This window comes from Bos grunniens, chromosome 6, assembly GCF_055505025.1.
Source record: "Bos grunniens cultivar Pamir isolate PY7600 chromosome 6, Bosgru_T2T1.0, whole genome shotgun sequence".
Lineage (NCBI taxonomy): Eukaryota > Metazoa > Chordata > Mammalia > Artiodactyla > Bovidae > Bos > Bos grunniens.
In genome coordinates this window covers 93923374-93940229 of record NC_141170.1, presented here as the reverse complement: position 1 = coordinate 93940229, position 16856 = coordinate 93923374, and the positions used below count along the sequence as shown (strand labels likewise).

The window sequence follows — 16856 nt, the reverse complement described above, 5'->3', positions numbered from 1 at the left end:
GGAGTGGGTTGCCATTTCCTTCTCCAATACGTGAAAGTGAAAAGTGAAAGGGAAGTCGCTCAGCTGTGTCCGACTCTTAGCAACCCCATGGACTGCAGCCTACCAGGCTCCTCTGTCCATGGGGTTTTCCAGGCAAGAGCACTGGAGTGGGGTGCCATTGCCTTCTCCGATAAAAAAGGCATATTAAATGCTTAAAATAGTTATGAAGTGAACAAATGTTGGAGAGCCTGTGAGAAGAGAAATTCTCATATTTTATTGGTGGGTCCCCAAAACTGTACAACCTCTGAAAAAGATAATTGATAAAGATCTTTCAAAACTATATTTTGCATATTTGTCTTTGGTTCAAAAGCCCCTCCTCTGAGAATTTATTTAATCTTTTCCACATTCAAAGTGACTTATGAATAAGATTATTCATTACAGAATTGTATGTAACTGCAAAATATCTATCAATAACCAAAACACCCCTTGTAATGTACAGGTAAGATGAAAATCTATAAGGCAGAACACTACTACTTTATAGGCTAGAGAGAGTAATTATAAGTTCATACAGAAAGAACTCTTAAGCTATATAGTCAGTGCAAAAAGGCAATGTGAGGAACATATAGTTTTCCCTTTAGGGTAAAAAAGAGTGAAAATGAGAATATATATTAGTATGTGCTTGTATTTCCATAAAGAAATTCTAGAAGAATGCATAAAAACTAAAAAAAGTGGTTACTTCCAGGCAGGGGGTACAAAGAATGGTATGAATGAGAAGTAGCAACAGGAATTTGATTTTTTACTTTGCAGCTTTTAAATTGATTGTAAAATGAAAGTCAGTTATACTTTATTAACTTTGTTATTTAATCCATTTTGAGTTTTCTGGACCTGCCCCAGTAATACTTCCCCTAGGTTACTTAAGAGTAAGATAAAAGTGTAAAAATAATTATTTTAAAACTAATTTTTACAATTAAACTTGTTAGATTCTATCTACATAATTTCTTACAAGGGTTATAGCTTTATAATGTGTATTTAAAATAGTTTCCTGATTTAGAAAATACAAATACATTTCTTATTTATGGAGTTTTCATAGTAACTGTGCACTGGAAATGGAACTCTTACATTAGATATAAATGCTAAAAGTAGAGTGTCCGAGAAAGCCACATTATGATGTATAAATTGAATGAAACAAAAAAATTAACTATAACTAAGCAATATTACTGCTTTTTTGTTTGCTGTTTAGCTTAGTATCTGATATTCATGCTTTATTCCACCAAGAAGTAGGTTACTTTAATTTCAGTCCCACTTCCCCTCACCATACTCACCCTCCCACTCCATAGACCCAGTGTTTGTGTCAAAGATGGTGAATTCTGTGCAATGTTGAGATTCCAGGAGTGGGGTGGGGATGAAGGCGGCCTCCCTCTAGTCATTGTTTGCCCACAACATGTCCATCACTTGCGCCTTAAGCATCTATCAGATCTGGCCATTTCCTGCTGCTCTGAATGGTCCTCAGGGTGCAGCGAGAATCTTTTTCAAATATGGGAACTCTGCTCAGTTCCTCTGTAGTGTCTGCTGCCTCCTAGACACTGCCAAAAAGTCAGACCTTAGTCTCTATTACTCTGGAATCCATAAATAACTCTCTCCTCCTCCCGGCTGGGTGAATCTCTTTTTAGTTTTTCAATACTTCTGGGTGATTCTGCTAACTTATCCTGTGCCCAAGTCAGAGACCAAGTCTGTGTGAAAGCTATATGTGGGGCCAGGTCTCCTAATTCTCCCGCTAATATACCCTTTATTATCCATTATCTGCAAAGTAAAATTTACTACATCCTGAAAAACCCAATGGCACCCCACTCTAGTACTCTTGCCTATAAAATCCTATTGATGGAGAAGCCTGGTAGGCTGCAGTCCATGGGGTCACTAAGAGTTGGGCATGACTGAGTGACTTCACTTTCACTTTTCACTTTTATGCATTGGAGAAAGAAATGGCAACCCACTCCAGTGTTCTTGCCTGGAGAATCCCAGGGACAGAGGAGCCTAGTGGGCTGCCATCTCTGGGGTCGCACAGAGTCGGACACGACTGAAGTGACTTAGCAGCAGAAAAACCCAACACAGCACATGACAAATTATTTGCTTAAATAGAATGTGCTTTTACTTACATGTGCAAATTCATATAAGCCATGTGCATTTAGAATGGCCACCTTTGACTGAGCTCTTCATATGTATAAATTGTGTTGCCAGAAATGTAACATATGTTGTTTCATTGAATGTTCTGCACTACAGATGAGGAGGCTGACATTCAAAGCATTTCCATTAATTTCAGGATGCCTATCTGTGGCAGATCCAGGATTTGAAGCCTAGCCTGACTGAGTCACAGCCTTTAGTCAAATCACTGAGGTCTGCTGTTCCCCTCCACATATGGAGGTGAGCACTGTTTTGCTTTTAGCATATGGACGTCTAAACCTACTGCCAAAGTAATTATGCATTGCTATAAATAATTTTCTAAGTACCATTTATTGCTCAACTTGATACAATGCATCAGTAATGTCACACAACTGAATGTACTTCAGTGTGGGTCCAGGTATATTGACATCTCCCAAAAGGCTGCTTCAGCAATTTATGATTTAGAACCTCTATTACTGTATATCATTTATTAAAATAGTTCTTAACCACAGCACAATATTTCAAAAAACAAAGTCAATGTTTTAAAGTATACTTTATGATATGATTACAGAAGAAGAGATGAAAACTTGCATAACTGTACTTATCCTCTCCAGTAAATTTGGAGGTAATAAGACATATATCTTTCTATACTGCTCCCCTCCTTCCAAATTTGTTGTTTCCAAATTCAACATTCCACCAATCAATCATTTTAAATACATTTTATAATGTAAGCCCATTCCTTTTTTACATAACTGGCTTCCATTTCATCAAGATTAAAAACAATTTAGAGTTTGATAGTGTGTCAAGTTTATTAAACAGGACCAGGACTGTTCTCACATAACTGTGTCATTTCTTGAAGCAAGCCCAAGGCCATGATGGCCAATAGGAGCTATGGAGACTCCACAAACATTTGCCCAGCTGGGAACCACCTTTCATCAAGGCCAGGCCTTATTGTAGAGTAGGAACTCAAATGCTTTTTATTAATTGGCCCAGAAAAAGTTTTCAAATACTTAGATCATCTTATTGTTTTGTTAATTCTTTTTAATTAAAAGTACAGCTTCCCAGGACTTTCCTGATAGTCCAGTGGCTAAGACTCCATGCTCCCAAAGCAGGGGACCCAGGTTCTATCCCTGGTCAGGGAACTAGATCCCTATGCCACAATTAAGAGTTCATATGCTGCAATTAAAGATTTCACATGCTGTAACTAAGACCTGATACAGCCAAATAAATAAATACATTTTTTAAAAAAAAGCAGAGCTTCCCAGAATTTAATTGTGTACCATATGAATCACCTAGGAATCTTTTTAAAAAGCAGATTGTGTTTGACTTGGATTGAGGACTGAGGTTCTGCATGTCTTAGGAGCTCCTAAGTGATGTTCATGCTACTGGTCCATGAAACAAGGTGAATAGCAATATGTTCCTTCAGAACATATTAGTGCTTATATCATTGCACTGCCACAGTGCACTGTAGCTCCCCTACCTTGGCTCGTTAATTGTAATCTTTATTTATTTGTCTGCACTTCTTTATAAACTACAATCTCTAGGATATAGAGACTCTTGTATTCTCTGTGCCTAGCAGAAAATTAATATTCAATAAATACTTCTGAATGTCAACCAACCAATGAATAAATGTGTAACAAAGATACACTTTTATACACAGCTTAAACAGATGCCACACTCCTCAAGCTACCTTTTCATAACAAGATCACCAGGCATTGGGATTTTTCAAGATCAGAGCAAAATACAGTTATAATCATGGCTGATGTTTATTGAGTCAGCCATGACTCAATTGAACATTTAATCCCCACAAAGGCCCTTCATAAAGTTATTATAATTCCCATTTTAAAGACAGAAATGGAGTCACAGAAACGTTAAAGACCTTACTGATGTCTATACAGCTAGTCTGTGTCATTGCTGGGATATGCACCTAAATAGTCAGGCTCCACAGTCCACATGTTTAACTACTGCACCATAAATATCAAAAACTGGAACCTCTCTGTGACTTCGTCAAGTTTTTTCATTTTTATATACTTGACATCTGCAGAATGGGGATCAGATATATTCTAAAGGCTACTCTGCAGAAACCCTATCTAGTCCATTGGGCATTCTTGGGATTTAATTCTCTTCTCATACTATCCCCCAAATTTATGCCATGAAGCAAATTATAACTTTTCTGGGAAACAAATGTGAATAACAAAAGCTGTACAAAGCTTGTCCACCAGAATAGGACACTATGCTGGCAAAGGGAGGGGGAACAATGAAGGATCAGCACCTACATGAATGTATAGCTTTATTTATAAGAATTCCAAAGAAATGGTATGAGATTCTGGTATTCTCAAATTTGGGGCTTGCCAAGGTTTTAAGTTGCATCCCTAGAAAAATGTCAAGGACCTAATCCACATTCTTGGCTGACATTCCCTTATGTAGGCACCTGAATTAGAAACTTTTGCATAATTAAGGAAAAGTAGAGACTGTGTGCATTTAAATATATCAGCTTGCTTTATTTAAAAGGAGATAATACATACCATTGTTTATTAGGATAAAAAAGTCATACAACTATTTTAAGAGATAAGTCACTATGGGAACCATTTCTATGCTTGAATTTAGAGAAGGGAAGCCTTCTGCTACTGGAAAATTCTCTCAGCTTTTAGCAGCAGTAGATATTATATTATTTTATATTGGACCTTTTTTTGCCTTATATTTAATAAGGTCTCCATGTTACTTAATGGAAAATCTTTCAATATATCATAGAATAACTCATATTTCATATTTAATGATGAAATGGAAATTTTATTGGGTGGAACATCCTCAAAGACAAATAAAAATAATGATGAACTATCTCATCCAGAATGTCATACTTATCTTGACACAACTGGATGGTTTTACAGTCAATGATTCTAAATGTCTGTAAATTTTATTTTTTTCCAGGAAACCATTTTCTAGATTATCAAGCATTAATCAGGTAATTTTTTACCCACAATATTTTCTTACATATTATTGGGAGACCTCCTTCACTGCTCCCCAAAACAGTTATGTACATATTCTAATAAAAAAGTTTTTCCTAATCAGTGGCAAATATTTTCTAGGTTTCCTGAAAACATTAAAGACCATAAATTGTGTTCTATTAACACTTTAGCAATACTTCTCTAACCCCATGTAGCCCCTTTAGCATTGACTTCATTGAACCAGAAAACTACAATTTCAAGATAACAATAAAAGCAACAATGACTATCATTTATTAAGTACTTGCTGTGTAACAGGCTCTGTTCTAAGACTTCACATGAGGATTAGAATTTAGCACAACCAAGGAGAGCCAGAGACAGTGTGAAATCAAAGGTCTCAGATTTGTTTTATTAAAAAAGGGATAATATTTTAAATTGATTATAAGAGTTTCTCTTTTAATCCTCACAACAACCCTATGAGTTTGATAAGGGGCTTTGGATATTGCACAGATCAACTTTCATGTTCTGTAAATCCTCCTTGAATCCACTGTACAGATTAAGAAACAGTCATTTTCCCCTCTGGTGTCATAGTTAATGAAATGAAATAAGCAATGCACTGAATGTAAGTGTATTAATAAGAGCTCAGGAACAACGGTACACATTGGATAAAAAGAGAAAATGGGCTGGCAAAAGAAGTAATAAATATTCAACACTCTAAACCACAAATGCACAAAACACCAGTATTTCCTATAACAATACATTAAAACATCATACGGAGAAGGCAATGGCACCCCAGTCCAGTCCTCTTGCCTGGAAAATCCCACGGACAGAGGAGCCTGGTGGGCTGCAGTCCATGGGGTCTCTGGGAGTCAGACACAACTGAGCGACTTCACTTTCACTTTTCACTTTCATGCACTGGAGAAGGAAATGGTGATCCACTCCAGTGTTCTTGCCTGGAGAATCCCAGGGATGGGGGAGCCTGGTGGGCTGCCATCTATGGGGTCGCATAGAGTTGGACACGACTGAAGTGACTTAGCAGCAAAACATCATATTGTCTGTGTTTTTTACAAAATCGCTGGTAGTTTAAATTTGCACTTTATGTAAGCAGTGATATTATAAATACTATATATATATACATGAGGAAGCATGGAACTTAAATATTTGTGTATGCATCAGATGAATATACTGTTGCCATTCATTGCTGTTATTTCTCTTTTTTGTGGGAAGACAGATGAGTAAATTATAGTAATAAAAAAGCAAGCGTGCTTAAGTTAAAGTCCTTGCTTATGATTTTGGTAGCTTGTTATAGTACACTGGTGTATGAAAGTTAATTATTTAATCAATTAGACTTTCTCTTCATATACAATGGTTATTTCCAGTAAGCACCCTATCTTTATAATGTTAATTAGAAAGGATATAACAAACCAGCAATGAAATAAACTTCATCACTGTATCTGGTAAACACCTGAGGTACGCCAATGTGATCAACTTTCAGTTATAAGCAATTAAATATATTCACAACAGTACAAACTCTAACACACTATCTTGTGACAAGACTATTGTGGCACTTATTAATAGTTTTTCCTAATTCTGTTCTATAGTTCCTTTGGAAAAATCAGCTCTGTTCATTTAACCCTGAAAACATGCAAACCAGAGACAGAATGGATTTTTTACCTTTTTAAGTAGATTTTTAAAAGACAATCTCCACTCATTATCCCAGGAACTGTGTTCTGTATCAGTAATTTATGTTCTATAATTCCTGAAAGCAAGGCCCTTTCAGCTAAAAAATTACATTATTCATCTTTCATACATAAGTAAATTATTTTCTGTGGTAAAATCCCCAAGGACTTGGCAAAATTTCTGTTACTCAGGTGAGCTGAGAGTAGCTGCTACTTTCTATAAGGTTCAATAATCTTTCTGGCCCTTTGGGAGTACTTAATTTATGCATGCGTGCTCAGTGACTCAGTGTCTTGATTCTTTGCAAACCCACGTACTATAACCCTCCAGGCTACTCTGTCCATGGAATTCTCCAGACAATAATACTGGAGTGAGTTGCTATTTCCTCCTCCAGGGGATCTTCCCCACCCAGGAATCTCTAACCAGCGTCTCTTGCTTGGCAGGCAGATTCTTTACCACTGAGCCACTTGAGAAGCCCTATGCCTAAATACCCTAAGGAAGCTGAAACAGGTCATTTCTTTACTTCAGTAGCATAGGTTCACATCACCTTTTATATCAATCCGAATTACTCTCCTTAGAAGCAGGTGAGCCTCATTAGCACTGCCACCCAGATAAGGAGGGTAGTGTCCTGACCCTACCCCCATCTGCCAGGCAGCTGCCCTCCCCAACTTGACCATCCATTGGTCCTGACCACACTTGACACTGCAAGTGCTTGGCTTAAACGGGCTTGTCTATTTGCCCTTTCCTATTGCTCAAGTAGAAGTGGAAATCTGCCTGGCATCTCCTTCCTTGGCTCCCTGACCTTCAGGCAGCACAGCTGCCTGAGCTGAGTTAAAAATGGACTGTCGAGCTGGCTTTCTGCTGCTCTGCCTCCCAGTGTCCTTCCACTGATCTGTTTATCACACCTTCCTAACCCCTTCTGCTGTTGTTTTACTTCAAGAGTTTTTAACCTGGCCAGCTGAAACTGCTTCTCAAGGCCCTAACCTACACAGATCCTTGTAGGTTACAGGACTGAGAGCCAAGGGTAGCACCTCCTATTTGTACAAAGTCTTCTCCCTGAAGCATCCCCTCCCTTTCCTCTCCTGACCCACCACTGTCATTGGGAAAGCTCGCTCTGACCAGATCATCTCCTACTGGCACACCAGAGACTGAACAGGCACGCTTAGATACTCTGGAAGAACACAGAACGTGTAGCTTCTTGTTGATGGCTTGTGCCAGGGTATTGACCCTGCCCCACTCCCCTGCTCCACAGTGCGCTCAGGTTCAGAACAGGACATCAAGCTTCACAGGGATATAAAACACTGTATCTTCATTCCTTCAAGCCCCTCAAGACTGCCCATGCCCAAGTTCCTTCCCCTAATGGGGCTGGCCAGGAACTTCTGTCTCTGCGAACCATGACTGCTCCCAGAAACCCAGACGGGTAGTGGAAGCAGCCAAAACCCCACTATTTTTTTTTTTTTAATTGCAGGAAGAGCAGAAGACCTAAACAGACATTTCTCCGAAGAAGACATACAGATGGCTAATAAAACACATGAACAGTGTGCTCAACAACATTCATTATTAGAGAAGTGCAAATCAAAACTACAATGAAGTACCACCTCACACCGATTTGAATGGTCACCGTCAAAAATATATACAAACAATAAGGCTGGAGAGGGTGTGAAGAAAAGAAAACCCTCTTGCATTGTTGGAGGAAATGTAAATTGATATCGCCACTATGGAGATTCTGTTAAAAAAAAAAAAAAAACTAGGAATAAAACTACCAACTAAAGGTTTTGTTTAGTTTCTTGGCAAACTCCCCTTCATTCAAGCTGCTGGCTCTCTGGAGCCAGGTCTAATTAGAAGAGTAACAGGCTCACCCTTCTCCCGGAGAAAACGCATTAGTCATAGATGAAACGCTAGGAAGGTGCAGAGAAGACCCCAGGCTGGGGAGCCTCGGATGCGGGAAGGCAGGCTAGAGCTGACCGCGTGCGGGAAAGGAGGGTACAGAAACCTTGGGACGCGACGCGAAGTAGAATGAATTCCGTCAGAGGCCAGCACTAAGTGCATAAATGGTGCCCGTTGAACAGCTAAACATATTCAAGCAAAGTGCTCGGCATGTCAGAGCAGAGACTCGGGTCACTGTCATAGACAAAGTCAGAAAGCTTCCCGCCTCCCCGGGACAGAACTTCACCAAAGCCATCAGGAGCGTGTGTGTGCACACGCTGGGGAGAGGGGCCGCACCAAAGAATCCAGGTTGGTGGCGGAGGCGAGCGATCACTTTGGGGAGAGTCGTGCACCCAGGATTGCACTCGTGGTGACCCGTAGCCCACCCAAGAAACAACAGGTGTCAACCCTACCGCAAACTTTTCCTCAACTGCCAGCGGCTCGCCTGGGGCTGCTGGAAGTGTGCGGGTGGAGATGCAACCGGACCCCGGGGAGGCGGGGCCCGGGCCCGGGGCGGGGTGGTGCAGGTGGGCGGGCCGGGGCCGGGTGAGGAGGCTGGGCATATAAAGTGCTCACCACCCCCGCGGCGATGCAGCTTAGTGGAGCCTGAACCGCGGGGCGGGACGAGCAAGGTGCCGGTGGCTGCTTGGGCCCGCAGGTCACTGAGCCCCCGAGGGAGGGGGTTCCTGAAGACCAGGCCGGCCTCGATTTACCCGCTGCTGGACCAGCGAGCACGTCGGCCCCGGCGCACCCCCAGCATGTGAGGCCGGGGGCCGCCTGGGTGGGAGGAATGGGGGCGGGGGTCTCCGCTCCTCTGGGCTCAGGGGTGAGCTCCGCGGGGCGAATCGGTTCCAAGTTTTGCCAACTTTGAGTTAGTTGATTGTGGCTGTTAGTTGGCGTCTTTGCTCCCGGGGTTTTGTGAACCTGAGTTGCAGAGGCCGAGTCCACCCTTTTGGAAAATGAATGCCTCTCCTTGTTCGCTCCGGGGACGCTGGGCATTTTAGGAGCTCCTGCACGTCTTGCTTGCTTTTGCAAATCGGTCCTTCTTGCCTCCTTTTTCTAGCGCCCCGGAAAGGCCGTTCCGCCCCGCGAGGGAAACAGAGCCGTTGACCATGGTTGCAACTGGCAGTTTGAGCAGTAAGAACCCGGCCAGCATTTCAGAGTTGCTGGACCATGGCTTCTACCCGGGGAGCCTGCTAAATGGTGAGTTTCCCAACCGCCTCCCTTTCTTCCCTCCAAAGGCCGCCTTCCCTGGGTGGATTGAGATTGGCGGGCATGCCTGTCGACCCTCTCCTTGAATTTTGGAGATGCGATAAAATCCATCTTAAAGAGATTCTTTAAAACAGCATCTTCTGTCTATGATAGTGAGAATCAAAAGAAGCAAAAAATAAAATCCCAAGGGATACCTGGTCTAGTCTGTGGCTGATAGACTCCTTGGGATTAAAAACTATACAGGTCCCTACCCGACATGGTTGTGAAGTTATGATGAATTTTAAGTATACAGTTATGTGTGTTTTGACAAATGCATTCACCTGTGTAACTAGTACCATCACCTTCTGCCCCCAAAGCCCCACATACCCATTTGCTCTACCCACTCTACCTCTCCCCTGTCTCCAGGGAAACACTGATCTGCTTTTTGTCACTATAGATTACTTTTACCTCTAGGACTACATGCAAATAGATCGTGTAATATGTACTCTTTGTATCTGGTTTCTTTCCCACAGCCTAATGATTTTGAGATCCATTCCATGCTGTTGATTCTATCAGTATGTGTTCCTTTTGGTTGCTGAGTAGTATTCTATTTGTGGATATACCCATTATTTCATTTTTTAATGCCAAAGGGAAGCTTTAAAACTGCAGTGATGCTGAACATATTGTCTTGTAATTTTAAACAGTTTCTAAATTAACATGTTGTGCTGCCACTAAGGATCTGTGTGGACATAGATCAATTGCTTAAGATCGTTTGGGCCTTCCTCATTTAGAAGGTGAAGTGGTTGATGATCTAATTTTATAAGCCAAAGCTCTAAAATTCTCTGTCTTCAACATAGATTTAAAAAAAGAGCCTTATAATTTGGAGTGCATTTGTTTTATTTATTTAAAAAAAAACACACACACACACTGTGACCTAAGTGTGTAAGGGATATAGTAGCCAACAAAGGTGCAGAAGACTTCAGGCAGGGAGCCCACAGGGCATCTGCCTGTGACCTGCTCAGTTGACTGTGTGTGTGGTATGGCATCCTGCCAAGGGGTAGGATTAATTTGGAAGGTAGGTGACCAAATGCAGAGCTATCTCTTTTCCTTTGAGCAAATCTAATTTTGTTTTCCTAGGACTATTTTGTTTTGCTTGGCTCCAAAAAAAAAAAAACCCACCCAGCCAGTTATAAATATCCTTGTGAACCTCAGAAGTCTTCTCTGTGGGCAATTTTTAATCAAAGAGGTTGAAGCTAAAATAGGGATCTACAGGTCATTCCAGTAAAGACTTTTAAAGAAAACACAAATTTAATTGATGTTTAATATAGCTCATCATCAAGGTCATTTTAAGTTCATCACTAAAGAATAATAGCAAAAAAAGAAAAAACTGTTTTACAAGAATAAATGAGTGAATTCTTAGAAAGTAATAATCCTTAGTCCAAAAATATTATTAACATTTTTAGTCCAAACCTAATGCATAGTCTCTATAAAAGGAAACTTGAAACCCCCCATAAGCAAATCAGGGAGCAAGATAGAAAAGAAAATCACTAGTATTCGAAAATAGCCATGAATAGATTTGGTTACATAGTCTTTAAGATTGTGTGTGTGTATACACATATAAGTTTATTGAAAAATGGTTATAGCCTACCTACCCTATTTATCAAAACCTTTATTTCATAGATGAACTTTCAGTCTCAGGTCAGTTGATTTGCTTTATTACTCAGAAAGTTAACAGCAAAGTGAGATCAAATGACTTCCAAACAAATATTAGAACAAATAGATCTGATAGATAGAAATAAACAGTGTTGCCAAATCTGGGTGTGTTTTTCCTGCCCCTGGGTTTGTTTGTTTGTTTTAATCTTAAACTTCCATTTTCCACAGATTTTGACTACTGGGATTATGTTGTTCCTGAGCCCAACCTCAATGAGGTGGTATTTGAGGAGACAACTTGCCAGAGTTTGGTTAAAATGCTGGAGAACTGTCTGTCCAAATCTAAGCACACCAAACTTGGCTGCTCCAGAGTCCTTGTTCCTGAAAAACTGACCCAGAGGATTGCTCAAGACGTCCTGAGACTTTCCTCCACGGAGCCCTGTGGTCTGCGGGGCTGTGTTATGCACGTGAACTTGGAAATTGAAAATGTATGTAAAAAGCTGGATAGGATTGTGTGTGATTCTAGCGTGGTGCCCACCTTTGAGCTCACCCTTGTGTTTAAGCAGGAGAACTGCTCATGGACGAGCTTCAGGGATTTTTTCTTTAGTCGAGGTCGCTTCTCCTCTGGCCTCAGGCGAACTCTGATCCTGAGCTCAGGATTCCGACTTGTTAAGAAAAAGCTTTACTCCTTGATTGGCACAACAGTCATTGAAGAGTGCTAAAAGGGAAGCTCTTGAAAGAGTCCTTTTTATGGTTGGGTAATAAAAACTTCACAGCCGCCCAGAGTCATTGTAGTTTGCCTTGCCTGCTCTCCGCAAGGCACACCAAGCTGAAATCATCTTCCTTGGGTTTCATATTCACAGCCACCCCAACTGAAGGGCTTATTTGGGGCTGTTGAGAGATGACCAGCGAGAGAATACATTGTCTGAATTTACCACAGTTTTTATAAAATGGAATGGAATAGAATAAGAAAAGAAGCAATACACTTTAGTTTTTTATTTGACTCCACAAGTGTTCCAGGTAGTCTTGCCAATAGACTGTAGAAACCCACTTTGCCTAGTTTGATTTTCATATGGCTTTTTTTCTATAAGTTTTCAGTGTGATCCTCTCAATCACAGAATCTTATATGAATGCTTTTTAGCCCATCGAAATTTCCAAAAGCCCATACTACCCATTTCCTGCCCCTACTCAAAGTTGAAGAGTTCTTATATAGGAGTATAAAATTAATCAAGTGGGTGAGCTTAATTAGATCCTAACCTCATGCAAAAGTGAATAAGGAATCTTGCATTGGGAACAGTCACAAACTTCTGTTTCTTTGCATCCTCTCCACTCTTCTGTTTCAAAGAGGTGGCAAAAACTTGAACTACCATTTCAGTAACCACAGTATTGTTTTAAATAATATGGTACAATACCTGCTCAGTTTTTCTAGTTCATAAGTATTTAATTTTATCTTTAAACTAGAAAAATGGAAAATGCTGATTTTTTTGCATGTAGTTGATTCCTCTTCTATTGAGTGAATGGTGAGTGTATACAAGGATAAGTGAGTTCAGGTTCCTTTCACATTCACTTGATAATCTAGCTTCATTTTACTTTTACATATACTTAATCTCAGATATCACCATCTCACCATATCAGTGTTATCTCATCCTTGGCCTTTCCTGGGAACTGAAGGAAACTTCCTTAACCTGAAAATTCAAAGATAGCTGCACACCATTACTTTCCATTTTTAAGATGGGCATATTTACAAGGTCTCCTTTGGCTATGGATATCTGGTCTATGGGGTTCCCAGGTGGTACTAGTGGTAAAGAACCCACCTGCCAATGCATAAGACATAAAAGACTTGAGTTTGATACCTGGATTGGGAAGATCCCCTGGATCATCCCACTGGCATGGCAAACCACTCCAGTATTCTTGCCTGGAGAATCCCATGGACAGAAGAGCCTGGCAGCCTACAGTCCATGGGGTCACACAGAATTGGACATTACCAAAGCGACTTAGTGCACACACACATCTAGTTTATAGTACAGACTAGAGAATGAAAATTGTGATCTAGATAACCAGTGCATGCACACCCAGCTTTCTTCATCCTTGGACACCTGTCCCCAGGGAACAATAAAGGCCTTTAATTTTTTCTCTTGTTCCAACTAGCTAGATCTTTATCTTTTAATGCTAAGGAGAAAGCATAGCATCCACGTTATAATGTTCGTTCAGGAAGACCTTCACATCCTTGCTGTTGGTCATGGATAAGGAGCTTATTTAGGTCTCCTGCCCAAGCTATTGGCAGGAGTTTACATACCTGAGGCCGGCATTGTAGGGACCATGGCTTCAACCTAGTGTAATTCAAAAGCAGGTGTGATCCTGTTTCTAATCCCATAAATGATCTAAAATTTCACTATTCAAATCGGCAAGTGTTCCAACAAACGGAACTCTTCAAGTGCTTGGAAAGATAGCGCAAAGCCAATCTTACCGACTGGGCCAAGATCAGTTGAGTTGGTACTGCATGTCTGTTATTGCCTAGGGCTCTGAAGGTCATTGTGATTCTGTGGGTGAGGAATCTGGCCTGCATGTAGAATTGTTGTCCTTTTCCCACTAACAGTTGTCTTTGACTCTCTTGTCTTTTATACTCACAAAATAGTGATGGCTTTATAGAGACCCTTAAATTAATATTCCTGTTAAAGGAAATTAAGTTTGTCAATTTTGACAATAAAGCAGCATATATTTTTAATTTTCTTGTCCACTTTGTCTTTTCTGAGTTATGCAATGATCACCTTAAAATATATTTGACAGTATTTGAGGGAAGCTTTTAGAACAAGTATTTATCTCCATTTTGACAAAGGCTATTTGTACCCTTTATTATAACATTCTAGTTGTAAATTGCATGTGCTTATGTGTCAGACTTTATTCTTTTGGGCTCCAAAATCACTGCAGATGGTGACTGCAGCCATGAAATTAAAAGACACTTACTCCTTGGAAGGAAAGTTATGACCAACCTAGATAGCATATTGAAAAGCAGAGATATTACTTTGCCAACAAAGGTCCATCTAGTCAAGGCTATGGTTTTTCCAGTAGTCATGTATAGATGTGAGAGTTGGACTTTGAAAAAAGCTGAGCACCGAAGAATTGATGCTTTTGAACTGTGGTGTTGGAGAAGACTCTTGAGAGTCCCTTGGACTGCAAGGAGATCCAACCAGTCCATTCTAAAGGAGATCAGCCCTGGGTGTTCATTGGAAGGACTGATGCTAAAGCTGAAACTCCAATACTTTGGCCACCTCATGCGAAGAGTTGACTCATTGGAAGAGACTCTGATGCTGGGAGGGATTGGAGGCAGGCGGAGAAGGGGATGACAGAGGATGAGATGGCTGGATGGCATCACCGACTCGATGGACATGGGTTTGAGTAAACTCCGGGAGTTGGTGATGGACAGGGAGGGGAGGCCTGGCGTGCTGCAGTCCATGGGGTCGCAAAGAGTTGGACACGACTGAGCGACTGAACTGAACTGACTAATGTATCAAAGAGTCATTCACTTCATAGTTCTTCAAATACAATAATACTTTTCACTGGAAGACATTAATAATTTAAGCTCCTTTGGCTACTGTCTTAAAAAAAAAACTCACTGTGTATAGGCTTTTTGTATAGTTTTCCTAATAGCCAGATACAAATACATCAGATGGTAAGACCAGTGTATATTTTAATTTTTACCAGAATATCCTATTAGAGCAACATATCTCTAATTCCACAATTATTCATCAATTTGAATTTTTAATCTTGTCCACCTATTTTTTGTCTCCTCAAATATATGTCAATAGTTCGGATTTCTGACACTATATAACCCGCATTTAATAAGACTTGCTACATCTAGGCTGCCTAACTGAGGTGCTTTACATAAACCATCTCATTTACTCCTCATATCAGCCCTATGGAATGAGATCATTATCATGTCCATCTTATGGCTAAATGAGTAGACACAGAGAGGTTAAGTAACTTGCCCAACACACCAAGTTATGCAAGAGAGCCAAGGTATAAAACCAAGCTGCTTTGCAGGGACTTCTCCGGTGGTCCAGTGGCTGGTCAGGGAGCTGGATCCCGTGTGTCACAGCTAAGAGTTCGAAAGTCCCAACTGAAAGATCCCCACAGGCTGTAACCAGAGAGGATTCTGTGTGCCACAATTAAGATGAATTGCAGACAAAAAAAAAAAAAAAAAAGCTGGTTTCAGAAGCTGTGCTCACAATGCTGCCTCCAACTGCTCTAGGCAGCATAGACATCTTATCTGTATCAGTGAAGGACTATAAAAACAACATCAGAAACATTTGCCCTTAAGTTCAAAGAATTCTTAATGTGATTTCTTTTCAGGTAGAAAAGAATGAGGAAACTCCTGACAGTATTCACCATTCATTGGAACAGAGCTGTGCCTAGAATAAAGATCCTAAATATTTGAAAAGACATGCGTTTCAATCCTGGCACCGTTACACCTGTTTTTTTGCAGTTGACCTGGTTACTTTCTCACGTACCTTCATACACTTGAGTCTCAATTGTCTGTATCGGTTTAAACAAGTGATAATAAAACCAAACGTCCAAGGCTCACTAGGAGCAGATGAGGAGGGAGAGATACACGAAAATGCACTGGGAGGAGGATCATGGGATGTTTAAAATCCCAGACTCCTGCCTAGACTCTGCCATTGATTATGGACTCACAGTGCTCTACTCGGTCCTCCACACCTGGCACAAACTCGAGATAAGAGAGACTGTGAAGGATCTTGTGAGAAACTTGGGGCCAGGTGTGGAAGTCATGTATATAACGTCTGTCTACATCCCCTGTAGAACTCAGTCATATGGACTCATTCAATTGCAAGAGGGGCTGGGAAATGTGGTAGCACAGTATGCCCAGAAGGAAACAGGCTTTAACTGAAAACAGAATTTCTGCTACACAGAAAGTGATGAGTTAGTCTGTAAAACAATAGCCCAGACACAGACCTACACATATGTATTTGCAAAGCTGATTTATAACAGAGTTGGCACTTTAGATCAATGAGCAAATAAATGATGGTGTATTCCAATAAAGGGAACTATAATAATTATCTATGTGAAAAAAAAATGAAATTGAATACATACATGGCAAGCATGAAAATCAATTCCAGGTTGATTAAATAATTAAATGTGAAAGGGAAGCTTTAAGATGACAATATATTTTTATGATTTTTGAAGTAGAAAAGGATTTCTTAAGATTCAAAGAAATCCTTCAAACTTTTTGTCTGTCACATAACACTGCTGCTAAGTCACTTCAGTCGTGTCCAACTTTGTGCGACCCCATAGACGGCAGCCCACCAGGCTTCCTCG

At 40.5% G+C, this 16856-nt stretch overlaps 2 protein-coding genes across 3 annotated transcripts in view; one reads left to right on the top strand and one right to left on the bottom strand.

The window, feature by feature from the left end:
• Nucleotides 1-9680, bottom strand: part of LOC147371029 (uncharacterized) — a 52893-nt gene extending 43213 nt beyond the window's left edge. The window contains exons 1-2 of the mRNA XM_086407339.1: nt 9395-9680; nt 9095-9287 (exon numbers count right to left, since the gene is read on the bottom strand). Coding sequence (XP_086263465.1) covers nt 9095-9287; nt 9395-9680 — 479 coding nt within the window. The remainder of the gene's footprint in view (nt 1-9094; nt 9288-9394) is intronic.
• DDIT4L (DNA damage inducible transcript 4 like) lies at nt 9273-15960 on the top strand. Of its 2 annotated transcripts, XM_086406748.1 has the most exons (4): nt 9273-9441; nt 9745-9884; nt 11754-12010; nt 15873-15960. In XM_086406748.1, exons 2-4 carry the CDS (start codon nt 9794-9796, stop codon nt 15933-15935), a joined length of 411 nt encoding a protein of 136 aa, XP_086262874.1. In that variant the 5' UTR covers nt 9273-9441; nt 9745-9793; the 3' UTR covers nt 15936-15960. The 2 variants fall into 2 exon arrangements, with proteins under 2 accessions (XP_086262874.1, XP_086262873.1); XM_086406747.1 differs by lacking the exon at nt 15873-15960 and having other exon boundaries at nt 11754-14247.
• Nucleotides 15961-16856: the final 896 nt, after the last annotated feature.

Bases quoted from the DNA above. Each gene is read 5' to 3' on its own strand.
- DDIT4L (XM_086406747.1), top strand. From the start codon at position 9,794: ATGGTTGCAACTGGCAGTTTGAGCAGTAAGAACCCGGCCAGCATTTCA. The intron at 9,885-11,753 runs GTGAGTTTCCCA...CATTTTCCACAG, and splicing joins CCCGGGGAGCCTGCTAAATG to ATTTTGACTACTGGGATTAT.